This window comes from Mustela nivalis (genome assembly GCF_964662115.1).
Source record: "Mustela nivalis genome assembly, chromosome: 16".
Lineage (NCBI taxonomy): Eukaryota > Metazoa > Chordata > Mammalia > Carnivora > Mustelidae > Mustela > Mustela nivalis.
Window position 1 is genome coordinate 24,231,244 of NC_139035.1, and position 26,939 is coordinate 24,258,182.

At 44.9% G+C, this 26,939-nt stretch overlaps 1 protein-coding gene across 7 annotated transcripts; it reads left to right on the plus strand.

The window, feature by feature from the left end:
- The first annotated feature begins 309 nt into the window (after positions 1–309).
- On the plus strand, positions 310–26,939 carry LOC309850344 (quinone oxidoreductase-like protein 2). Of its 7 annotated transcripts, none has more exons than XM_082704138.1 (10): positions 310–613; positions 693–801; positions 3,064–3,160; positions 4,474–4,532; positions 5,074–5,139; positions 5,796–5,905; positions 7,247–7,334; positions 11,005–11,186; positions 13,696–13,924; positions 25,677–26,939. In XM_082704138.1, exons 1-10 carry the CDS (start codon positions 564–566, stop codon positions 25,743–25,745), a joined length of 1,059 nt encoding a protein of 352 aa, XP_082560264.1. In that variant the 5' UTR covers positions 310–563; the 3' UTR covers positions 25,746–26,939. The 7 variants fall into 7 exon arrangements, with proteins under 7 accessions (XP_082560264.1, XP_082560270.1, XP_082560265.1 ...); XM_082704144.1 differs by having other exon boundaries at positions 480–613; positions 7,247–7,328; XM_082704139.1 differs by having other exon boundaries at positions 480–613; positions 5,074–5,107; positions 7,247–7,330.

The window sequence follows — 26,939 nt, forward strand, 5'->3', positions numbered from 1 at the left end:
CACGTGTGTGTGTGTGTGTGTGTGTGTGTGTGTGTGTGTGTGTGTGTGTGTGTTTTAAGATTTTTATTTATTTAACAGACAGAGATTACAAGTAGGCAGAGAGAGAGAGAGGAGACCGCAGGGTCCCTGCCGAGCAGAGAGCCTGATGTGAGGCTCGATCCCAGGACCCTGGGACCATGACCTGAGCCGAAGGCAGAGGCTTTAACCCACTGAGCCACCCAGGCGCCCCATCACGTGTGGTTTTTAAGTTTCCCAAATTAGCTAGTAAAATACCAACGGAGTTTAATCTCGGCCGATCTATTCCTTTTGTTTTCTTTTCTCTCCATCGAGCTCCAGCACCCAGAGGCCGGGCCCAAGGGGCTCAGACCCCAGGGCAGCACGGCGCCCTGAGGGTGGGGTGACCCGGGCCGCAGCCCGCCCGGGTCGGGTCGCGGCCCCGGGCGTCCCCGCCACCCACCCCCGGACACTCTTCCGCGGTCCCAGGGGCCGGGGCGGGGCCGGCGCCGCGTTCCGCGCTTCCTGCCCCCTCGGGCCACCCCTCGCGCGCCGCTCTACTCCCGGCCATGGCGGCGGTGGCTCGAGGTCCGTGGCTGCCTCGGGCGTGGCTCTGCAGGTGGGGCCTCGACTCTCCCCTGAGCCCCAAAAGGCAGCCGGGGGTTCCCCCGTAACCCGCCGCTTGCTCTGTGTTACAGGAGGGCGGGGCCGGGCTGCGGCCGCCACTACCGCGCCGCGCTCTGCGCCGAGCTGAAGCAGCCCTTGGCCATCGAGGAGGTCGCCTCCCGCCCTGTCAGGCCTCATGAGGTAGGGTGGTGACGGGCCTATTCCCGGGAACCCCCCGACGCTCCCTTTCACTCTTCCCCTCGGCCGCCACACACCCACCGCTTCGGTCCTGCATGGAGTTACCAAGTGCTCGGCTAGGGGGCGACCGGGAGCCTGGAGCGCAACTCCGCGCGGGGCCGGAAGGGCCCTTTTGGGGTTCACAAAAAGGCCACCAGAGCTGAGGGAAGATTGCTCCCCCAAACTCAGATGTAGGCCTCTTGCGGAAGGCCCCAGAGCTGTCGCCTTAGAAACCGACAATTCTGCTTTGCACAACGACTTTGCATAACCCCTTGCAGGTTCTTAGTTTAATACACAGAAATGGACCCCGTCCTTGGCTTCCCCTTCAGTGTCAGCATTTAATGATCTGTCCTCCCTCCTCCCCCAGACCAGTCCGGTAACGTCTGTCCTATAGTTCTGAGTACGGGCCTTGTGCTCTCCTCTGGTGCAGTGCCCTGATTTGGGGTGAGATTAGTTTAGGATTGTGGGCATTTCCAGTGAAATATATAAGTCACTCTGGCCCTGCCCGGTGACCTCCCTGGTGACACAATGTCATCTCGAATGGAGAATGAGAACCTCTGACAAGGTGAAGCAAGTAGTGAGCCTCAGCGTTGGGGACCCCTGGTGAGAGAAGGCTTGTGGCTGCAGTCCTGATGTGTCAACTTCACTAGGGGGGTCCCTGCTGCAAAGTGGATTATTTGAATGAGCGTGTGATGGCAGCCGGTCTGCTTCCTGGGATTCATGTGCTGAAAGACATTTATTCTTGAATCATCCTTGAATCTAAGGTGGAGAGGCTTGAGGCCCTACATGCACCATACATGTCAACCACTGGTGCGTCATGCACGCGGTGTGCGCAGCCTGAAGGTGGGCTCCTTAGTTCTGTTCTTCACCCAAACTCTGCCTCCTAAGGAATTAGCTCATGGGAGTTGGGTCTCTGTGAGTTTATTTGCCATCAACTCCTCATACTGTAGAATAGGGCCTGGCACATGGCAGATGCTCAAAACATCGTTGAATGGATGCATTTTGTCCCTAGAAATGTCTTCTCACCAACATGGCTTCCTCTGTCCTAAATGAGAAATGTCAGCGATTCTCTCAGCCTTCATTTTCTCCTTTTTCTCGGTCCTGTTCTCAGCCTGTCAGCATCACCTGGGGCTTGCTAAAACAGATTGCTGGACTCTGTCCCTGGAGTGTCTGATTCCCTAGGTCGGGGTGAGGCCCAAGAATTTGAATGTTTCAGTAAGTTCCCAGGTGACACTGAAGCTGCTGGTTTGGGAACCAGATTTTGAGAACCACTGGCTTACGGAGTGAAAAAGTGCTGGTTACACTGATGCAGGCCTGCCTCTGCTTTAGCATGGGCGTGAAGCATAGAAGCTGGGGATCTAGAATTGGCCTCCACAGTGATTATTGATCCTCAGAACAGCTGGTCATGTTACCCTTCTGCTTAAAATCCTTTAATGGCTTCCCACTGTTCCTACTGTGAAGACCCAGAGCCTCAGTAAAGACTACACATCCTTGGATAGTGTGGTCCCTGCTCTGTAGCCCCATCTCTTTCTCCTCTTTGCGCTCTACACTCACTGGTTTTTCTTTTGTTCCCATCACAGGGCCTTTGCACATGCCATCATGTTTGGTTGTGTTAGCTGTTCTTAGTTCAAGTATTCCTTTCTCAGAGATTTTTTTCCTGACTTCAACAAAAGGTTAAATCACCCTATTACGCATTTTCACAGCAACATATAGTTCTCTCTTTAACATTTTGTGTAGGAGTTGTAATTTAACACATAAATTATCACAATTACTTGGCTGATGTCTGTCTTCTCCCATCCAAGTACTAACCAGGCCCAACCATGCTTAGCTTTTGAGATCAGACTAGATGGAGTACTTTCAGGTGGGAAGGCTGTATACAGATATCAGATATCTACCATAGTCTTAGCTTTGTAAAGGCAAGAACCTTGTGCATTTTGTCTCATCATTGCACTTGGGCACTTAATTCAGTACATGGCTTATAGCAGACATTCAGGAAATATTTTGATGCAACTGAATGAACTTTGTCTCCATAGCCATGCACCACTCTGCTTTGCTGCTATCCCCTCCACCCCACACCACTTGCCTTTTTTTCCTTAAGATCCCGCTGAACAGGGAGCCCAACACAGGGCTTCATCCAATGACCCTGGGACCATGACCTGAGCTGAAGGCAGATGCCTAACCGACTGAGCCTCCCAGACACCTCCTGCTGCTATGTTTCCTTTGCAGGTCAGAGTTGATGTTCATTTCTGTGGAGTTAATTTTGCTGACATTTTGGTCTGCCGTGGTCAGTATCAGGAAAAGCCCCAACTTCCCTTCATACCTGGTGAGTATGGAGGGGCCAAGTGACTGCTCGGGAAAGAAGCAACAGAGTTTTCAGAACCGTGTGCTACTCAGGTGTAACGCTTGGCACTGCTTGCCTCTCTGCTGTGATGCTTCATATATGTCAGTCAGCCTCACTCCTGATGAGAAGCACAAGATTGGGAGCCCCTTGACTGTGTCGCCCCTAGTTTTATCCCCCATCTTAACATTGCACCTGGTTGGTAGTAGATGCTCAATAAAGACATTAACAATGCATAAATGAACAAATGAATTTTTATATATCATGGAGTCCTCATTGGCCCTCGTCATTTCCCTTTATTCCTTGTGAGTGCCTCAATATTGGTTTTTCACTGAGGGAACACAGACATCTGTTTGCAGCTAAAACTCTCAGTTCTCACAAACACATTCCCAAAGAAACCTAATATCAGAGGATCAGAAAAAAGAAAAGAGTTTATACATTTCTAGCAGTCACTGTCTGATTGTAATTATGCCCAATCTGATTACATTTAGATCCTGAAAATGTGGACAAATGACTGCCTTTTGTTGTTGAAATTTAATTAAGGAGAAAGAAGTGTAGCTTATTGTGTATGTACTATGTGTATATTTTATACAGACGTGTACTATTAAGGATACAGTGATTGCAAAATGGTTGCTCTGTTTTGGCCTTGGGGTGTTTGGTTGTGTCTCAGCGTTTGGAATCATTTTCCTCTGTTTGTATTATTTGCTGACATGCTGGATGGGGCGGAGGATGTCAGAATCAATTGAGTTACTCCTCTGGCAGCTCAAGTGGCAAATGTATGATCATTAAATTCAGAAATTTTGGAGGTGGAAGAGGAAAGAACAGACAACATCAGTTAATCCAAATTGAGCCAAGTACTGTATGAATAAATATAGTTCATGTTCTTGAGGGCCTCCTAGTCTTCAGAAACAGATCAATGCATATGGTGAACGTTGTAATCAGAGTGCTGTAAGGACCCCAAGGGCCCAGTGAAGCAGGATCAGAAGTACTCGTGTACCTGTGTGATGCTTGGTGTTTTTTCCCATTCTTGAGATTTTCATTTGTCAGTTGGTAAGAATGGGACTGCTGTCGCTTTTCAGGTTCTGATCATGAAATCTTAAGTTCAATTTCCTGTGCTTTGGATGCAGTGTTCTTCCCCGAGTGGGGAGGGGTGTGTTGGGGTATGGGGGAGGGGTGGGGAGGGCACTTAAGCCCTCTCAGCTCTAGAAAGTGGATAGGATGGCCTGTTGGTCAGGCTTTTCTCATCTCTGTGGTGCTGGGCTTTATAGATAACCTAGTGTTTAAACAATTTGTTTTAGGAATGGAGTTTTCTGGGACTGTACTGGAGATAGGCACCGATGTCAGCATAGTGAAAGAGGTGAGTGAGGTAAAATCGAGGGAATTGATGTATGTGTAGCCATGAGAAATGTGCTAACCTCATTTGTAGCCAAAGGGTCTTGCTTCTCTTGGCCTTTGCCAGCGGACACCAGAGGGAAACCGAGATGAAGGCGGAAGAAACTAATTCTGAATTGGAGGAAGGAAGCCAGTGGAAGTTCCTGGCTTCGTAAAACCTTTTATTTCTAAAGAAGACGGCACCTCAGTCTCTAGTTACTGAGAGGATAGAACATTCTCAAGTTTCAGCCTCTTGTGAGAAAAATTCCGGGATTCTAATTTATTTCAACTTTTTCCTCAATCTGTCCTGTCCAAAATGTGCTCATATTGTCTTGGCACCCTCATGGGGGTATTGAGAAGATGGTTGAATTATTTACTAAACATTAACTCTGAATAGATAATTAAGGCCAACCTGCAACTTACAGGGTCAGAAAGAAAGATTTTCTTTCTTTCTTTGATTAATTTGGAAAGCAGTAAATGGCAAGGCAATGTATTTGAAGAAGACCTTAATGGTATTTTCTCTTCAGGGAGATCGAGTTATTGGCGTGAGTGGCTTTAATGGTATGGCTGAAGAATGTGTCATTGACCAAAAGGTATCCCTAGCTCTCAATATGTCTGCTTGGAGATCTTTTTTCCTCTTTTCTTTCCTTTAGCCTCCACCTAGCTCTCATTCCTTGTTACCCCTTCCCCCCCCTTTTTTGTATTTGTTTCTGAGCCAAGTACTTCTTTCTTTCAAATGCTAAAGACCTTTTCTGTATCTGAGTGACAACCCTTGCACAGAGCTTTGTGTGAACACTGAGATGAAGAAGGGCATTTTTCCCCCTGGAGCAACTGGCTGGCTGTCCGATTGGACCATGGGTAGTTTTGGTAGAAAAACTGGTCCGGGGCAATGAGCTAGATATAATAGGTTTCTCCCCCACATCAAGCTTGTGAAAGAGGTGGTCCCGGGACCGGGGCCAGCCCGGGTGGTGGGGTAGGCATGTACAGGATGTGAATGGCAGCCCCTAGTGGTGAAGAGTACACCCCCCGCCCCAGCTTCATGGAGGTAAAATGGACAGAGAACTGTCCAATTCTTGGATTTGAATTCCATCACAGCTTGCTTGGTTTTGACTTCTCTTGGGTTTTAGCTCCTGACAGGCTTGGTTCCTTCACAGATCAATCACTCAACCAAATCACAATGTTTACTGAGCAGCCTTTGTGGGCAGGTACATGTGCTTAATCCCTAAGTGACTGTTACCTCTTTTCACAGATGCTGTGGCAGATTCCAGAAAGGGCCCCCCTCCGAGAAGCTGCTGCCCTACCTGTATCTTATGGCACTGCTATTTTGGCCTTGGAGCATCGGGCACGCACTCGACCAGGGTGAGAGTTTCTATAGACAACCCAGGGCTAATGTCTCTTTCTGAGATCAGAAGTGACCAGTAAGACCTTGCCCCTTCCTCTCCCTTCTCTAACCTTTGGCTCTTGTTCAGTTGGTGTGAGGAAAGGCCAAAGGAAGGTAGTGACCTGAGATGGGGGACCAGTGTCTTAGATGGAATGACAGACTGTGAACTTGGCCAGTATGAATTTGGCGAAATAGCTGTTTCAAATCTGGCCACTCTGGAGATCACCTCCTAGAAAACCTTACATTTTCTTTTGTTGTTGTTTTTTTAAAAATGCTTTATTTAATTTATCTGAGAAAGAACGCACCTGAACAGGGGGAGAGACAGGCAGAGGGAGAGGGAGAATCAGGCTCCCCGATGAGCAGGGAGACCGGCATGGGGCTCAATCCCAGAAACTTTAAGGCAGACGCTTGATCAACTGAGCCATCACCCTGAAAACCTCACTTAAAAAAAAAAAAAAAGATCGTATCTATTCCTTTGAGAGAGAGAGAGAGAAAGCATGAGAGGAGGGAGGGTCAGAGGGAGAAGCCGACTCCCTGCTGAGCAGAGAGCCCTGTGACTGGATCCTGGGACTCCAGGATCAGGACCTGAGCCAAAAGCAGACGCTTAACCAACTGAGCCAACCAGATGCCCCAAACCTTACACTTTAGAGAGCTGGTTTATGTAAACTTGTTTCAGTCTGGTTTTAATGGAGTCCTGTGGTGTTTGTTTCTGTGAGGCGTGGTTGGGTGTGCCTAACTGGGATATTTCAAACTCAAAGATGTAGGAGTTTCCCCATTTTACCTGCAATATATGCCTCTTGCCCTTTTCAGGGCAAGAATTGCTCCAGAGAGGTGCCTTTAGGTGAGCGGGGGCCATGAGTCTCTTCCATGAGGAAGAGATGTCTCCTAGAGAGAAGAAGGAATATTTTTTCCTGGGAAATCTTCAGCTGGGCCCAATTTACACTGATCAAGCAGCCACATACGTAAGCCAGCCGCAAAGCCTAAAGAACGGGGGTCTGTGAAGGGCTGAATGAAATGGCCTTTAAGTTCTCTTCTTGCTTTTTTTTTTTTTTTTTTTTTTAATTTGACAGAGAGAGATCCCAAGTAGGCAGAGAGGCAGGCAGAGAGAGAGAGAGAGGAGGAAGCAGGCTCCTTGCAGAGCAGAGAGCCCAGTATGGGGCTCGATCCCAGAACCCCGGGATCATGACCTGAGCGGAAGGCAGAAGCTTTAACCCAGAGCCACCCAGGCGCCTCTCTCTTCTTGCTTTTAAATGTTCACAAAATCATATGATTGGATGATGTTGGAAGGCTTCTGAAGTAATGTTCATCTTTCTCTGCAGAGAAACTGTTTTAGTGACGGCAGCAGCTGGAGCCACAGGCCTGGCGGTGATAGATGTGGCAACCAACGTTCTTCAGGCTCAGGTGTTTGTATGTTGGGGTCTCTGTTTAAAAAAAAAAAATCATACCTCCAGTTTCCAGACATAGAATGTGTTCATTTGTTCGCTCATTAATGTCATGGGCAAGGCCCTGGGGATATAAAGTCACCCAGAGGAGGGTCTGGCCTTCTGTTTGCCTGCAGACTGGTGAGGGGACATGGGAGTAGCTCCCTCATCTGTCTTGTTACTGGAACCTGGCAAGAGCCGACTTGCTTCTTGGCCTCTGCAGATTCTGTTCCTTCTACCTGTAAAGCTCTTCTGAACTGTCTCCCTCTGCACTTCAGGTCTAAACACAGATGTCACTTCTTTAGGGAAGTATTCTTTGTTCCTCAGGAGAGTTAATCTCTCTTCCCACCCCTCTCCCCCAGCTGTTTGTAGACGGTGTGCTCACCTCCTGTACTTCTCTTTCATGGTACACACCTCAATGTGTGGTTAATCCTTTTCTTGAGTCATGTTGGGATTACGGTCTCCCTCCTGCTTGACTGGAATCCCCCTGAAGGCCGGGACAGTGTCTGTTTGGCTTATTACTGTAGTCCCAGCAGCTGGCACGGTGCCTAGACCATAGTAAGCACTCAGTAACTATTTCCCGAATGAAAGAATAAAGGAAAGAAAGACCCAAATCTCTTCAGGGGCCTCACTCTGAGACTGTGGTTGTCAGATAATGAGGGTTTCTTGGAGACCGTAGGCATTTAAGGTGACTTCGGAAAGACTGGTCGCAGTTGAATAGAGGAAGAAGGGAGGTGAAGGCCGTTTTAGTGCGGGAGGACATGGTCCGAAGATAGAGACAAGGGGCATCCCAGGATGCATTCAGGGAGTTGGCAAGTAGCATCTGTGGAGCAAAGGATTTGGGCGGTGGGGAGTGGTGGAAGATAACTTTAGGGAGGTAGGCAGAGACACGATCATGAGGCACTGAAGAATTTGAATCCTTGTTGGAAGCTCTCAGGAGCCACTAAGAACTTTAAACTGGGAAGAACCGTGATCATATTTGCATTTTGCCAAGTTCATTCTGGTAGCAGTGGGGATGCGAGATGGGGCAAAGTCAGGGACAGTCTGGAGGAAGTAGAGCAGCCTCTTGTTGCCATCGAAGCCGGCGGTGGTGATAGTTGAGCCAGGGCACCGGAAATGAATCAAGAGAGACTAGAGTAGAAGAAAATAGAGTTTGATCCTCATCCAGTTGAAGGAACAAGGACTTTGAAATGACTCTGACTTAGGTTCAGATTCCAACACTGCCTCCAGCTTAATTGCTTCAGTTCCTCACGGGTAAAATAAAGCTTTCCTCATACGGGGTTGTTGTGGGGATATTGAAATTACACGTGCAGTACGCCTGCTAGAGGGCATGGCATGTTGGTAAGAATCTCTTAAAAAGGGAACCTGTTATTATTAGACATTGAGTGGGAAGGAGCAAACTAGGTTAACTTGTGGATTTGCCATTTATTGCAGTTGAGAAGACAGGAGGGAATGGTGAGCTCAGTTTTGGAAGCATTAAGTGTGAGGTTTCTGGGATGCGGGCAGTTGGGATATCCAGAAGGCGCCGAGATACCCAGGTTTGGAGATAATTGGATTGTTCTGGAATTTCTTCAGGTGGCGTCTCTCCTTGCTCTCGTCACTTCTCTTTGGGAAGGACATGTGAGTTCTGAGAGAAGTCTTAGCTACCAGGAGGCTCTCCATGGAACATGAACACATTTCAGTCAAAGTCAGGCTCTTAGCACCTCTCAGTGGGGAGACCAAAATTAGCCTCCTTGTCTAGAACCACTGATTATTTACCATTTCTAGGAAGATAAAATTGCACTATTTGTTTTGATTAGTGGTAGTAGGTTAAGTGAGAGAAAAATTCACTTCAACTCAGATACTAAAGTTAATTCAAGCTCTGTATTCTTCAGTAGCCATAATGGTTCTCAGCAAAAGCAAACAACAACAAAATAATAAAAACAACTTTAAAATGTCATCATGCCACCTACTTGGAACAGGTTATTTTGAGAACAACCTGCATTTACAGCATTTCATATTGCTTTCAAAGTGACTCCACACCAATTATCTTACCCCTGCTGCTAACAAACCCCTGGAGGTGGGTAAAGTGTTTATTATCCCTACTTCACAGATGAAGAAAGTGAGGCACCAGGGGAGACAGGGGCTTGTGGCTGGTCTCGCTGGCACCCTTGTGAGAATAGAGATTGGCGTCAACTCCCTGACCCTAGGCTGGTGTCTGCTCTCTGTGGTGCTGTGTGAAGGTACTTGAGGGTAGCTCTCAGGTTCAAATAGTTATGGGTGAGTTTGAAGTCTTCTAAGGGCACTGATGATCTTGTGTGTTTGGATGCAAATTCCGAATGTCACCTTGAGGCCAAACTGCCCTAGTTAGTGTGTGCTATCCAGGGGTAGGGCACCTGTAGGCAGTGCTTACATGTTGGAAGCATTTCTGGAGACCCAAACCCCAGACTTCCTCACAGTATGGCCCATGGCCATCTTTGCCAGGCGGTAAGATGGTTTTCTTCCAGGCTGATGGAGTGGAAATGCATGGGCTTTGGAGTCAAGCAGCGGGCCGGGGTTTGAATGGTTGTACCACCTGCTACCATGCTAAGCCTGAGTTAATTACTTAACCTCTAGGTCTGTGTCTCCATCTATAGAATGGATGTCATTATACTTCCCCTGTAATGTTCTTATGAGGTTTAAATAGAATAAGCGATGGTGTATGTGTAACAATAGATTCAATATATCTAACATTTTGTTTTCCAAGGGCCCTTTGCACAGTATTCCATTGGTCTTTTAAAACAAAATTCTTTTAAAACAAATTTTCTTTTATGGATGAGGTAACTGAAGCTTAGGAAAGCTGGTGGGCATCGTAGAGGTTAAAAGCATGAACTCTGGAGATGGACAACCTGGGCTTGACCCCACTTCTGCTCCCATTAGCTTTGTGACCTTGAGCAAGTTACTTAAAACTTCTTCTGCTTCAGTTTTTCATCTCTAAAGTGGGGATGCTCACTGTGTGTGTATCATTAGGCTATTAGGAGGATTAAGTGAGTTATGAATATATGTAAAGCATTTAGAAGAGAAGCTGGCACATAGTAATATGTAATATGTAATATGTAATATGTAAGTATTAGTTCTTACTAAGTCATTTGTCTTAGGTAACACTGCTCGTTAGTAGCAGAGTCATGATTTGAACTCAGGTCCTTCCAACGTCAGCATCTTCCTACTGAATCATGTTTTACCCTCCGAGAAGCTTTTCGAGATCACGATCTAGACTGGCTACCTCTCATTTGCACTTCTGCAACCCTCATACCCCCCCACCTTCACACTGCTGTACTTTGCTATCTTGACTCTAAGCTTGGGTATCCTCACGACTTCACTCACAGTAAGTGCTCGGAAAATGATGGTTTCAGCCCTATTTGGAGAAGACTTTCTCAGTGTCTCCTGAGTCATCTTCTAGCTAGACTCATTGGGGTTCCAGGATTCCTGGAAATGTGGACCCCATGGCCAGCCGGTGTGGGGGGCTAGTGTGCTGGTGCTGAGTGTTGGCCCTGATGTGTGGGGTTGAGGCTGATGTGAGGGCAGCAAGGTCACATTGGTTTCCTTGGTTGGTACCCTTTGGTGGGACGCTGGGTGAGTAGGGTGAGCCCCTCTTATACATATTCTGGATCATCAGAAACTTTGTGTTCTCTGTGCAGGTGATAGCTGCAACTGGAAGTGACGAGAAGTGCAAGCTGGCATTGCAGAAAGGCGCACAGTCCACTGTGAACTATAGTCAGGGCAGCCTGAAGGAGGCAGTGAGGAAGCTGGTGGGCAGTGCAGGGGTGAATGTGGCCATCGACACTGTGGGAGGAGATGTCTTTCTGGAGGCGCTCCGCAGGTGCGTGTGGTGGTCTTTCTAGAAGGGGGCTGGACCTGGGGATCTGCTGAAACTTTCCAGACCTGTCTTCCTTCTGGCCTTACATTTTTGCTGCTCACTTTTCCTGTAGGTTTCGGCATCAACGAGAACAGCTGAGTGGGAGTGTGAAAAGGAATAGAAGCAGAGGGAAAATCAGGAAATGCTTAAATATAGAAAAACAAGATATCCAACTGGAAAATATCCAGAAAATGACTGCAGACTCTCTAGCTGGCAATATTGAATGCTTTAGAAATTATGCATGTGTTAAATTCAGCTATGCTGGCCCCGATTAACTACTTTATATACGTAGTGTGGGTAATTCTTTGTATCATCATTCAGATGTTAGAATAACCTGGTCCCTAGTTCACCATGCGCCAAAGCACAGACTCTTTTGATCTTACTGGTTTCAGAAGCAGCCAGTGAGTTTTAATGGGACTGTTGTATTCACACCGGTTCTCACTCTGTTTTTAACCAGGATCTCTGGAGTGTTCCATTAATACTGGTTTTATTTCTCCTCTGGAGTGTTCCATTAATACTGGTTTTATTTCTCCTGTCATCCTGGCAAGTACAATTTTTTGATTTATCTCAGTTTAAAGCTGAAGAAACAGAAGCGGACAGAACAGTGTACCCACCCAAGGGTCCCAGTTGCTTTTCTGGCCCCTGAGCATACCTGCACCGTGCTGGGTGGTACTGTGCTCAGGGAAGCCAAGGAAGGAGGCTGTTGACTCCGCGGAGAGCCAGGACAGAGAGCTGCTAACTCTCATGCCCCTCTTGCCTTTTGGGTAATGGGTAACTAATTATCACAAGTGTTACCACAAGTGCTTCTCATTTCCCTCTAAAGAAGAAAAGCAAAAAGTGAAAGCCAAACAGAGATACACATATTCTATATAAAGATGTTTACAAATTTTTAAAAAATATATTTATTTATTTATTTATTTATTTGCTAGAGCACAATCAGGGGGAGCAGTAGGCAGAGGGAGAGGGAGAAGTAGACTCCCCACTGAGCAGGGAGCCTGATGCGGGCCTGGATCGGCGCAGGACCCTGGAATCATGACCTGAGCCAAAGGCAAATTCTTAACTTACTGACCCCCACGCCCCCACTCCCAGTGCCCCGCTTATAGCTTATTTTTATGTTTTCCTACTGAAGAATCCGAAGTGTTACAGGATGCTTTGCTCCTGCCTGTTTGTCAGGTCAAGAGGAATTCTCAGCTGGGGGTTTAATGCATGTTGCTTTTTTTGTTTTTTTTTTTAAAGTTATGATAAAGGGCGCCTGGGTGGCTCAGTGGGTTAAGTGTCTGTCTTCAGCTCAGGTCATGATCTCAGGGTCCTGGGATCAAGCCCCAAAATTTGGCTCTCTGCTTGGCGGGGAGCCTGCTTCCCTCTCTCTCTCTGCCTGTTTCTCTGCCTACTTGTGATCTCTCATCAAATAAATAAATGAAATCTTTAAAAAAAAGATTAAAAAAAGTTATGGTAAAAATATATGTAACTTAATACTTACCATTTTAAACATTTGTAAGTATAAAATTCAGGGGCATTAAGTACGCTCACAATGTTGTGTCCCCATCCCCAGCAAAGACTCTATTACCTGTTAAATAGTAACTGCCCTCCTCCGCCCCCACCTACCCTAATGTCTGCTTTTTATCTCTGTGAGTTAATGTAGATTGCTTTTTCTCATTCTACACATTTTATTGTGGTTGAAAAAATACATAATGTCAAATTTGCAATATTAACCACTTTTTACATTAACCATCTTTAAGTATGTAGTTCCGTAGCGTAAAGTATATTTACATTGTTGTGGCATAGATGTCTATCACTTTTTCATCTGGCAAATCTAAAATTAAACCCATTGAACCCATTAAACATCAATTCCTGTTTCTCCCTTCACCCAACCCCTGGTAAGCGCCATTTTACTTTCTGTTTCTATGAATCTGACTACTTTAGATATTTCATGTAGGTAGAATCATACAGTATTTGTCTTTTTGTGACTCGCTTATTTCATTTAGCGTAATGTCCTCAAGGTTCATCCATGTCATAGCATGTGACAGCACTTCCTTCCTGTTTAATGAACAATATTCTTTTGTATGTAGAGAATACGTTTTGTTTATCCGTCTGTCGGTTGATGGCCATTTGGGTTGCTTCTCGCTCTTGGCTACAGTAGATAGGGCTGCTGTGAACGCAGGAGTGCCGCTCTTTCTCCAAGACCCTGTTTTCAGGGATTTTGGCTATAGACCTAGAGTGGCATTGCCAGATTATACAGTAGTTCTAGTTTTAATTTTCTAAGAAACCTCCACACTGTTTTCCAGTTGCACTATTATACAGTCCCATGAAGAGTACATGAGAGTTCCAGTTTCTCCATATCTTCACTAACACTTGTTATGTTCTATTGTGGTGGTTGTTTTTTATAGTAGCCATTCCAGTGAGTGTGAATATTTATATGTTGCTTTTTTTTTTTTTTTAAATAATTTCTTTTCCTTGTCCTTTCTGCCCCCAGCCTGGCGTGGGAAGGCAGGATCGTGGTGGTGGGTTTTGCTGGAGGAAACATTGCTTCTGTGCCAGCTAACCTTCTGCTCTTGAAGAATATCTCAGCCATGGGGCTGTACTGGGGCCGATATAAAGAGCAGAGCTTTCCCGTCTTCTCCAGAACCCTGTCCTCGGCTCTTCAGTATTGCCAACAAGGGCGCATCCAGCCACACATTGGAGCAGTTTTTAAACTGGAGGAGGTGAGATGCTCTTGAAGGAGGTGATGTGGCCAAACACCAGGACATAATCAGTGTCAAATGACTGGGTAGTTTCTCTCTGGCTTCCATGAATCCTCCTTTTATGGAATGAAAAGGTACAAAGGCAGTGCAGAATAATGGGGTCTCACAGGCCGTGAGGGGTTGGGATTTCACCAGGTCTTCTGAGTCATATGGGCGTCGCCTCAGGCCTACGGAGCCACCTGGGAGGCTGAATTTGCCCAGACCAGGGAGGAGCTGGATTCTGAGGGCTCTCCCTGCGTAGCTTGTTTCTTAAGCAGAGGGAAGTGATGGTACTTTAGAAAATCATTTACCCGCGTTAATATGAACTGTGAACTCTGTAACACACAGTCTAAGAAGGAAGCATTTAACTTGACCTTTGATTTTAGAAAACAGACGCTTTCAAGTCCAACCAGATGATCTAAGCTGAAGTTCTGTGAACAAAACACTAAATTACACCCCGCATCCTAGGACTGTAATTCATCCATTAGTCACTGTGGTTAATTTTGTGGTCTATTCACTCCCTTTTTTCATTTCCCCTCAGTCCCATCAATGCCGCTTAAACTTCCTCCAAAGTGTAATTGTGTGCATGCATATGCAATATAGTTGTAAATGTCAATCTGTTAGGCATTCACTGTGAAGTCCTTTTCTTTTTCTTTTTTTGGTTTAATTTGTGTTAATGTTTAAAAACCTGTTTTGGTGACTCCCATCAGCATAGATGGGGGGGGAGCATTTTGTTCATATGCAGATTACTGCCGCCCCCCCACTCTGTCCACGCCAGACTTTGTTGCCCACCAGCCTTCCATTTTGATATTTGATGGGGGATATTCTTCTCGAATATGGTTTACTTTTTTCCTCTTTTTTTTCATATGTCAGTCTGGAGGGTTGCATTGGGTGATAAAAAGAGAACCTGTCTGGCCTTCAGAAAACTGGTCGGATACTTGCGACTACTTCCGGCTCTGCCTTCTCCCGTTGCAGCTGGGTGAAAGTCTCCTGTCCTTTCCAACCTGCCATCTCCATGTTTCCCTACAGGGAGGCCCCAGCCAGGATGTGGGCAGGTAGGGGGAGGCCTGAGCAGCCTGGGCTCTGGGACCCCCTCCACAGCGGGGGGTCTGAGTAGCTGCACATTTTTACCTTTGCATTCATCTTTTTCTTTTGTGAAGAGGTTTGTGGCTTAAAAACTTAAAGACCACCAGATTCAAGAATTTCTGAGTCCAATTCCATCTTGTGGCTTTTATCATGTGTCTAGCGAGCTGCGATTTGCGTTACACACGGCTCACCTACACCTGTTGATAGAGGATGAGGACAATCAGGACAGGTGTGCAACGCTGGCTAGTCTAAACCGCCTCTTCTCCCCCACTGACCTGTCCCAGGTGCTGCTCAGGCAGGAGAGAAAGCCAGATTGGGATTATTGTTTTATTTATTTTTAAATTTTTTATTTTTTAAAAAGATTTTATTTATTTATTTGTCAGAGAGAGAGAGAGAGAGCGCACAAGCAGAGGGAGTAGCAGGCTCCCCACCGAGCAGGGAGCCTGATGCGGGACTCGATCCCAGGACTCTGGGATTATGACCTGAGCTGAAGGCAGACGCTTAACTGACTGAGCCCCCCAGGCATCCCTGAATTATTGCTTTAATTACTCATGTTAAAGTTCTCTCTTCTCTTAAACACGAATGAACTATAATTACTAACCTCCTGTCAGCTTCCATTTGTTCTGCTCCTTTCCAATGTGGTCTCTGCAGATGGGGTTAATCTGATTCTTCCCATTCTGCTGACCTTCCTGCTATCCCTGGGCCGTCTGATGGGGCCATTCTCCCTAACCATTTCATCTCATTCACACCCCCTCCACTTACGATTTCTTCTCTCTCTCTCTTTTTCCCGTATGTCAACTATTTAAAGGACTAGGAATAGACGTGGCAGTTCTCATGTCTTAGGTGCGTGCTGTAGGTCAAAAATGGTGCTAAGCACTTGACATGCATTTTCTCTTTTCCTCTTCATAATGCTCCCTTGAGCTATGAACCATTTTTTTAAAGATTTTTATTTATATTTATTTATTTGACAGAGATCACAAGTAGGCAGAGAGGCAGGCAGAGAGTGAGGAAGGGAAGCAGGCTCCTTGCTGAGCAGAGAGCCCGATGCAGGGCTCGATCCCAGGACCCTGGGATCATGACCTGAGCCAAAGGCAGAGGCTTTAACCCACTGAGCCACCCAGGTGCCCCTGAACCGTTATCACATTTTACAGAAGAAGAAATCAAGACTACCCAGTATTATGTAGTAAGTAGCAGAGCTGGAATCCAGTCCAGGTTGTTCTGACACCAGAATTGAGCTCCTTACGTCTGTGTTGGACTCTCCCCTCAAATAAGCCAGGAAATTGCTTCTTAGACACCTTCTTTTCGAGTATGAAGTTTGTCCATCCATCAGAGAATTATCTATGTGAAAGAGCTGCCTTACAGTTCAAACTGCCAGAAGTCTTGAACTCTCCCAGGCACAACCAGATTCTCTCTCTCTCTCTCTAAAATATATATATATATATATTTTAAGTGAAGATGATTAAATGAATGTATATAGTTAATTTCACTCAACCCATTAATATTTTTCATGTAAATCTGTTAACGTATGAGAAAAAATTATTTATCAGAACCTGCCTGGACTCTGAAAATGACTGTGCATATATATACACAAATATATACATACAATAACCACGGATACCAGTGCTTCCTAGCTTTCTTTTCTCCTGAACATATGGGCTTATAGATTTGACCTTGATAGTTGATGTTAATGACTATATATATATACTTTGTTCCCTAGCCTGTCTGATAGGCACGAGATAAGAGCTCCCGAAGCACTCTGTGTGTTTTCTTTGTCTGCTTGTGATAGTTCAATGCCTGTCATTCCCATAGATTATAAACTTTATGTGAACAGGGGCCATGCATCTCCTTGTCTCCAGCTCCTGGCAGGTACTCGTGTATGTGTGGAATGGCTGACTGAGAGTAGAAGGTGATCGTTCAGACCTCCTGAGTGCAGATCCTGGCCCTACCACTTAACTGGCTATGGGCAGATTGCTCACGTCTGTATGCTTGAGTTTCCTCATCTGTAATGGGGGCGGTTATGTACTCTGCCTACTAAGGTCGTTGTGAAGATTAAATAAGATAACACATGTAAAAGCACTTAGCAGACACTTACTATTTGTGTAAAGGAACATACCGGGCCGTTATAAATATACAGAGTTGAGATTTTTCAGGTCCCGTGAACCATAACACATTTGCATAGAACATTTCATGGGCAGGATTAGAGAGACAGTCTTTAGATTTTGAATTTTAATTAGAATTTATTATTTTCTGAAGTGTTGTATCCGTGCCCTGATGGACGGGCCATACATGAGCCCCCTGATCTGTCCAGGGGATGGTCTTATGCAGAGGCGCCAAGTCTGCTTTCTGTAGAGAGATGCTCACACACGTCTCATCCAGACATAGGACTTACACCTCAGAGATCTGAACTCGATTGTCATCTAAAAGTCAGGTGAGGTCTCCACATGAATAAATTTGATAGAGAGAAATTGTTTACTTGAAGTTTCCTGGGTATATCTGTGGAATATTCTTAAAAATTAAATTACTGTCTGTGGCACCTGGGTGGCTCAGTGGGTTAAGCCTCTGCCTTCGGCTCAGGTCATGATCCCAGGGTCCTGGGATCGAGCCCTGCATGGGGCTCTCTGCTCAGCAGGGAGCCTGCTTCCTCCTCTCTCTGCCTGCTGCTCTGCCTACTTGTGATCTCTCTCTGTCCAATAAATAAATAAATAAATAATCTTAAAAAAAAATTAATTCGGGAAGGTAGGTACTAATTTGTGTCACTCCTTCAGATCCAGTTCATGGGGCTCTCCATATCTGCCAGTGACATCCGCCCCAGGCCCTGGCCCCTTGTCACCTTTCTCTAATGATGGTTCACACCACTGATCCCTGCCATCATACAGTCAGACTCTGTCCCCAGGGCCCATCTCCTAATACTTGTGGTCGCATGCTCTCCCTGGTGGGAGGGCTGATTCTTGGCAGGGCCTCCACTGTGCTCTTCCTCAGGGGAGCTGCTGTGGCCCTGGTGAGCAGTTCTGAGCCCAAGGACCTGTTGAAGCGCTCTGGCTTCCCCAGAAACTGGATGCGGGGTAATGGGTAATGGGTAATGCAACCAGGAAGTTGGTGGGGAGTTTACCCCAAGGAAGAAGGATTTGACAAATGAAAGACGAGACAAATTGCTGTCTTTGCTCCTCCTGATGGAGTATGTCAACAAGCAGCGGGCTCTATAAGGCCCTTCTGGAGAGGTCCCCCGGAGCCGTGTCTGGTTCTGGATCAGTAACACACACCTCCTTCCTTGATTCTCTTCACCTTTTCCCTCACCCTTGCTTCCCTTGGATTGCAGTGAAGCCTTAAGGCATACGTTTTTTTTCCCCCAAACATTTGTTTGAGAAAGAAAGAGAAAGGGAGAGAGAGAATCCCGGGAGAGTCCCTGCTAAGCACAGAGCCCGACCTGGGGCTTGATCCCACAACCATGACGTCATGACTTGAGCTGAAATTCAGAGTCAGATGCTTAATCTACTGGGCCACCCAGGTGCCTCTAGGGTGTATACTTTGACTAGGCTTTGTTTTCAAGGAACCCAGGCTGACACTTAGTTTTGAAGATTTCTTTATATTGGGGTTTTATAATACGTGACTTGACTTTTTTTTAAGTTAGGTTTATTGAGCTTTTATCTACATTTAGTAAAATTCACTCCAAGCTTTGACAAACACATAAAGTCATGTAACCACCCCACTGCGATCAAGATATAGAACGTTTCCATCACTCTGAAAGGGGCCCTTGTGCCCCTTGTCACCAATCTCTGTTTCCTAGCCCACAGCCCCTAGCAACAACTGGTCTTTTTTCTCTCCTCAAAGTTTCACCTTTTCCAGACTGTCATATAAATGGACTCATACACGAGTGGTCTTTAAGGTCTAGCTTCTTTCAAACCTTGCGTAATTCTTCTGAGGCTTACCCATACCCCCCCCCCCTATTTTATTTATTAGAGGAGCTCCTGGATAGCTCAGTCTTTAAGTGTCTGCCTTCTGCTCAGGTCATGATCCCAGGGTCCTATTGAGCCCCCATTGGGCTCCCTGCTTGGTGGGAATTCTGCTTCTCCTTCTCCTCCCCCTGCTTTTGTTTCCTCTCCTCTCTCGTTCCCTTCTCTCTCTTGTTTTTCTCTATCAAATAAATAAATAAAATCTTAAAATTTTTATTTATTAGAGAGAGAAAGAGAGCAAGCATGAGGGGAGGAGAGGGAGAGGGAGAAACAGACTCGCTGAGCAGGGAGCCCCACAGGGGGACCTCAGGATCATGACCTGAGCTGAAGGCAGACACCTCTCTGACCGAGCCACCCTGGCACCCCACCCATGGTTTTGCATATGTCAGTAATTTGTTCTTTTTTTTTTTTTTTTTTTAAACTGCGGAAGAGTGTTTCATTGTGTGGGCGTTCCATAACTTGTTTTTTCATTTATCAATTAATAATTTGATTATTTTTAGTTTTTGGTGATTACATACAAACTTGTATAAACATTCACATTCAAGTGTTCTACAGACTTTTTTTTAAAATTTTAGGACTGGGATTTCTGCATCATGTGCTAACCATATGTTTAACTTCTAATAAATTTGCATAGACGTATAGTGGGCTTTATTTACAGAGCAGGTTTATTCTTCCCAGTCTCCAGTGGTCCCTAGTTAACATCATTAGATAAGAATGTCTGTTTATTTTATTTTATTTTTTTTTTTAAGATTTTCTTTATTTATTTGACAGACAGATCACAAGTAGGCAGAGAGGCAGGCAGGGTTGGGGGGCGGAGCAGGCTCCCTGCTGAGCAGAGAGCCCGATGCAGGGCTCAATTCCAGGACCCTGAGATCATGACCCAAGCCGAAGGCAGAGGCTCAACCCACTGAACCACTCAGGTGCCCCAAGAATGTCGGTTTAAAGGAGTTCTATGCAGAATCATACAAATGCCAGTTATCGATGCTTCTCAGGAAGAGGCACCCTTGACTGTGTCCACTGCTCTCTCTTCTTGCCTTGCTACAAGTGTTTCCCATGCCTCTCTACAACCCAGGTTTTGAAGACACGGCCACTGTTACTGCATTCCTACCAAAGCCCATATGTAGCATCTGGGTTTTCTATTTCTTGGCATATTCTGGGTGAGACACTGGTGTTCCAGCATGCATTTTCTTTTTGTACGCTGGGGATTTTGTTTGTAATGATTTGCTACTATTTAACGTTTAATGGACTACCAAGTGAGTTTCAGGGTGGTGGTTTTATTTTTCATCCCCACCAACAGTATTGTTGGGCGCCTGCCAGAATTTCATACTGTCAGGTGGTTTTCCTTCATTTTAGCCCTTCCAGTAGGTATCTGGTGGTTTCAGATTGTGGGTTTAATTTGCATTTCTCTCTGGAATAATGATCTCGAGTATCTTTTCATATGCTTATTTGTCAGCTGTGTCTCTTTTTTGGTAAAATGCATTGACTGACTTCTCAAAGAAGATTCATATCAACTTGTAATCAGAGCAATGACATGATAAATATAATTCAGCTGGGACTGTGTATCACTAACTAAACATTTTTCCCTTTAAAAACAAGCCCACTGAGTCCGGGTGTAGTCATTCATTCATGAGTTCATTTGATTCATCAGCTTTCATGGGGTACATTCTGTATGCCAGTCAACAAAAACTAAGACTTAAGGAATTTGTTTTGTCGGGAAGCTCTCAGGACAGGGTTATGATAGGGGGAAGGGATGGTTTCTAAGGAGGCATGAGTCAGCGTCATGTATTTCGGGAGCTATAGCTTACTCTGCTGAGTCCTGCTTGATAAGCTAATTAAAAATTCCAGCAGCGGAACCCAGAACAAAAGCAATATCCTCACCCTGCCCCCAGATTCCGGGTTGCATATCCCCAGAGACAAATTTAATTATGGCTTCACCCGAGGTGGGGAGGGTTCTGGGAACAGCCTGTGGGTCTCTCTGGGGATGGGTCTGGAGCAGCCTCTCTCTCCCGGGAGAATGCAGAAGGAGTAAAATGTCCCCAGGCATCTGAATTAGCTGTCAAAAACTCTGGTCTTGAGCCCTTCTTAGTTTCTCACTCAGAGCCTTATCACACTTACTAAACATTCAGTTCTTTTGGTTTTTTTCCCCAAAGATTTCATCTATTCATTTGACAGAGACCACAGCAGGCAAAGAGAGAGGGGAAAAGCAGGCCCCCTGCCGAGCAGAGAGCCCCATGAGAGCCCAGGACCCTGGGATCATGACCTGAGCCGAAGGCAGAGGCTTTAACCCACTGAGCCACCCAGGCAAAAAAAACTTCTGCTTTCCCCCATTGTTATCTTTCAGAGAAGTGAGGTAAATGTGTGCTGCATTTTTATAAATATTTATATGCAAAATGATTAAAAAGAAGCTCTAGCATTGAAAGGGACAACTTTCTTTTTATGTCAAGATTTACTTGTTAGGAGATTGCTCATTTCTCTAGGATGCCAGGTAAAAGAAGTATCATTCTCTCGAGTCATGCTTGCTTTCCCGAGTATTTTCTGTCGTAGGGCTGTGACAGATCTCTGGAAACAAGGGGCTTCGAACTGACAGGAAGAGATGCAGCTGTGAGTCACCTGAGCTGTGCCTCCGAGTGAGAGGATTGATGGCGACCGACAGGGCAGGGATGCGTATTTCAAAACACGCGTCTTAGACCTCTCCCCCCTCCTTTGAGTAGGTCTAAATTTGCATGGACTGGAAAGGTCTCTGTAAGGCACAAAGAACCGCAAGGCAGAGGTTTTTGAAAACAGGGATTTTGTGCTGCAGAGAATCGATTTGTTTGACTGATTGATGGGTTTCTCTGCTTATTTTTATTTAATTACTTTTTTCTATGCTTTGGGGGAAGGATTTCAAGGGGGAAGGGCTGGTTATCCATATTTCTTATTTCAGCGCACATTTGCATTGTTGGACCATCCTTTGTTTCTTCCTCAGTGTATTTCTGGAGTCCGTATTTCCCGATTCCCGTTATCCTCGCTGCCCACTACCGTCCTTCCCTCTTTCTCCTCTCGTCAGACTCACTCTCTGTAGTGCGTTTGGTACATGTCCTTGGATTTATATGTCCTTGTAAAACATACATTTTTTTGTATGCTCGTTTCTTTTCTTTCTTTCTTTCTTTTTTTTTTTTTAAGATTTTATTTATTTGACAGAGAGAGAGAAATCCCAAGTAGGCAGAGAGGCAGGCAGAGAGAGAGAGGGGAGGAAGCAGGCTCCCTGTGGAGCAGAGAGCCCGATGCCGGGCTCGATCCCAGGACCCTGGGATCATGACCTGAGCCGAAGGCAGAGGCTTTAACCCACTGAGCCACCCAGGTGCCCCTATGCTCGTTTATTTTCAAGTTACACAAATAAATAACAACAGAGGGTTGTGCTGTAGGCCTTATTCTATTTCTTCATTTCTCACTCAGTGCTGTCTTTTTGAGACCCATCTCTGTTGCTGGTGCTGTTTCCAGTTCATTGCTTCCCACTGTTGCCAAGGGAGCCGTGGTGTGCCCCTGCCGTGGTTTATACCTCTGCTTCCCAGTGGTGCACGCTGGGGTTGACCTGTTTCCCTGCCACGGTAATAGGCACTAGCGTCTACAGTCTTACCGTTGGGACTTGTGCAAAGTTGCTTTGGGAGTATTTTCCCGGAGGTAGGGTTGTCGGGTCACACGATATATGCATACTTAATTTGACAGCCAAGTGCTCTCCAGGATGACTTGATCAGTTTATGGCCCCTGCCAGCAGTGCCAGGGTATGTGCCAATTCTTTTTTCACCACCCTGTTGCTACATAGCATTGTCCTACTTTCTGATTTTTGCCAAACCAATAGGCATTAAGTGGCATGTTATTATTTTAATTTGCATTTCCCTGATTTCTAATCAATGTAAGCTTCTCGTTATAGATTTGGTAAACATTCGAGTTTAGCAATTTAAACCATTCATGCAGTTTTCTGCAGGGCTTCCTGCCTCTTTCTTATTCATTTGCAAAAGTTCCTTGTGTAATCTGTCGTTTGCAGATTTTAATGTGTGTATGGATCACCTGGGGATCTTGTTAAGATGCAGATTATGATTCACTGAAGGTGGAATGGGGGCTCAAGATTGTGATTTCCTTTTTTTTTTTTTTTTGCTAGAGATTTTCTTTATTTATTTGACAGACAGAGATCACAAGTAGGCAGAGAGGCAGGCAGAGAGAGAGGAGGAAGCAGGTGCCCCACTGAGCAGAGAGCCCGATGTGGGGCTCGATCCCAGGACCCTGAGACCATGACCTGAGCTGAAGGCAGATGCTTAACCCACTGAGCCATCCAGGTGCCCCAAGATTGTGGATTTCTAATAAGCTCCCAGATAATGCAGAAACCTATGGTCCTTGAACCACCCTGTGAGTAGCTAGGTTCTGGACGTTAGTTTGAGACTTTGGAAAACTCTGCCCTTCCGAATTTGTCATTTCTCTATCACCCTTGTCTCGATTTAATGTAATCAAACACATTGATATTTTGCCTTGTGGGTTAGTGCTATTTGGGACATGTTTAAAAAGTTCTTTTTCCTATCTGGGCCACAGTGATCTTCTCTATTTTTCTCTACTAACTTTTTTCCTATTTTTAAAGATTTATTTATTTGAAAGAGAGAGAGAGAGAGCACTCATGAGCAGGGGGAGGGGCAGAACGAGAGCGAGAGAGAAAATCTCAAGCAGACTCTCAACTGAGCATGGACCCCAATGCGGGGCTCGATCCCAGGACCTGTTCGTGACCTGAGCTGAAATCAAGAGTTGGCTGCTTTACCGAGTAAGCCACCCAGGGGCTCCTCTCCACTAACATTATACTTGTATTTTACACTTAAGGATTTAATCCATCTTAAGTTACCTCTGTATTAGATATAAATTAGGTAACCAATTTTTATTTTTCCCCTTTTAGTAAGCTAGTTATCCTGGACCAAATAGTTAATTGTTTCTCCATTTATTTGTCGTGCTACCTTCAAGTTCCCAGATGCACTCTGCTTTCTCTTCTGTTTCTTCAGTTCAGATTTTTTTTATCTTTATAGCTTTGAAGTATGTTTTAATATCTGGAAGTGTCACTCTTCCACCTTAGTTTTTAAAATTTGATTTAGTTTTTTTGTGAATCTTTATCCTTTTAGGTAAATTTTGTGGTTTTTAAAAAAAAAAGATTATTTATTTGAGAGAAAGAGAAATAGCGAGAGAGAGAGCACACAGGCAGGGGATGGGGAGGGGAGAGGACGAAGCAGACTCCCTGCCAAGCAGGGAGCCCAGTGTGGGGCTCCATACCAGGACCCTGGGATCTTGACCTGAGCCAAAGGCAGACACTTAACCCACTGAGCCACCCAGGCGCCCCTGCATTGGCTTTTTAGATTAATTTGGGGACGTATTGATATTTTTATAATGTTGTCTTATTTCATAAACAGGGTCATATTACCATTTATTCAGATCCTTCATTTTTTAAAGTAGATTTTAAAGTTTTTCTCCATAAAGTCTTGTGGATCATTCTTAGTTATGCTAATTATAGTACTTTACTGTTTCTGTTGCCTTTGAGAAGACAATTTTATTTTTATTTTTATTTTATTTCTGTTATATTTCCTAGCAGGGAGCCCAATGTGGGACTCAATCCCGGGACCCTGGGATCATGACCTGAGCAGAAGGCAGATGCTTAACCAACTGAGCCACCCAGGCGTCCCTTATTGTTGAGTTTTAAGACTTCTTTGTATATTTTAGATACAAGTTCTTTATGAGGCATGCATTTTACAAAGATTTTTCTCCCAGACTGTGGCTTGACTTCTCATTCTCCTGAGGGTTTTTTGCAGAGCAGAAGTTTGTAATTTTATGATGTCTAACTTACCAGTTTTTTTCTTTTATGGATCATGCTTTGGTTCTCACTGCCAGATCCAACGTGATGTGGACTTTTATTTCTATTTTCTTCTGAAACTTTTATAGCTTTGCCTTTTACATATAGGTGTAAGATTCATTTTGAGTTAATTTTTGTGAAAGGTGTAGGGAGAACATCTTGATTCATTTCTTGTGTGTATGGATGTTTAGTAAGTTCTAGCACCATTTCTTGAAAAGGCTGTCCTTTCTCCATTGAATTCCCTTTGCTCTTTTGTTAAGGATCAGTTGCCTGTATTTGGTTGGGTCTGTTTTTGGACTCTAATCTGTTCTATTGATCCGTTTATCTGTTCTTTCACCAGTATCACATTGTCTTGATTACTGTGGCTTCTTCTTTATTTATGTTTTATAACCTTGTACTTCTAGAAAAATAGGATTTGAGATAGATTGCAATTTTGGTTACTCTGGAAACAGGACAATTTTAATAAAAAGATAAAAATTGCATCATATTAAACTATCGATTCTTCTGGCAGGGGCTATATTCTTTCAAAAACTAGAACACACAGAAGTATTACCATAGAGTATGGACAGCCCTGAGGACTTTTTACCTGGTATCATTTATCTGACAACATTGAAAACCATACTTGAGACAGAAATATTCCAAGATTGGGTTATTCTTAAATATTATGTTTCCCCTTTGAGTTTGTGGTGATTAATTATTTAGTTAGTATTGCATAGTCAGCTCTATATAGTTCATTGGAGACAGTCTTAATATTTGAACTATTTTGAGACTCAAACTACCAGCCACTATTTGTTGAAATATGCAAGTGTGACCACATTTTTTTTTTTTTTAAATTTTTTAGGTCAATGATGCCTTCCTTCATGTGATACAGCGCAAATCCACGGGCAAGGTGCTTATCTCCCTTAAATAAAACCTCACCTCAGGAGTCAACTCAGCACGTCCAAATCCAAACTCATCATCTCTCCAAAAAACCTCATTTCCTTCCTGTGCTTCTAAGTGTTACCACTTTCCTTATTAATCTGCATTCAAAATGTTTGAGGGTCGCCTTTGATTCTGTTTTCTTATTCCTCTTAATTAGTGTGACATATGCTTTATTGCCCTAACTTGGATGTCTTTGGGAGTGAAAGAATGCTATTAGTAGTTAAACCAGGAAGGCAGATGTGCCAAGCAAAGTGGGATGTATGGTCATCCTGTTCAGAAAGCATCAGTGCCCTGGTTCTGTTGTCCCCACCTCTAAGATAGCTCTGACCTCTGTATCCTCTTTCCATTCTGCCTAATTATGTCTCATCTGCTAATTTCAGTAACTTCCTCACTGGCTTTCCCACCTTTAAACTACCCCCACGCCTCCATCCTTTTGATACACTGTTCCCATGGTGACCTTTCCAAAGTACAGCTATGTCTTTGTTTTTACTCAAAACCTGCAATGGCTTCCCATTGTCTACCTGGCGGAGTTCAGACTCTTCGAGCTAGCATTCTTTAATGTCCTTGATTTTGCCCCGCTCTGCTTTATGTTACATCCCTCTGGCCCCTCCGTCTGCACTTACATTTCCTGCCAACCCTCCTTTGCTCTGCTCCAACAGTTTCCTCTACTCCCTTATCTCTGTCAAACATAAGCCCTCCTGACCTCCAGGACTGACCTCTGCCATGAATGAGGCTGTCACCTCAGGAGGGTGGTCATTTCTTCCTTTCCACCTTCCTGTAGCTTTTCCCCCAGGATTTGTCACATTCTGCCTTGCACCCAAGAGAACAGCTGGTCTAGTAGAATGAACACAGCATTTCACATCTAAGATGTGGGTTTGAATCCCAGTCTTGCCACTTTGGAGGTGGTTACTGAAAGTTCGCAAGACTTCCTTTTCTCACTGTAAAGCAGATGTTACAATATCTACCCCGTAATGATGCCATGAGCAATACGTGCAGTGACTGGGCAAAGTTCCTGGTGCATGGTGAGCTATCAGTGGATGCTATCTCCTTTACTTCTTTCTTTCCTCCTTTCCCAATGTTCCTCGAGAGCAGGTACCATGTCTGAATCACCTTGGTACTCTCACAATTCCTAGCACCGTGAGTCACCCTTATTAAATACTCAATAAATGGAATTGATTTTGAA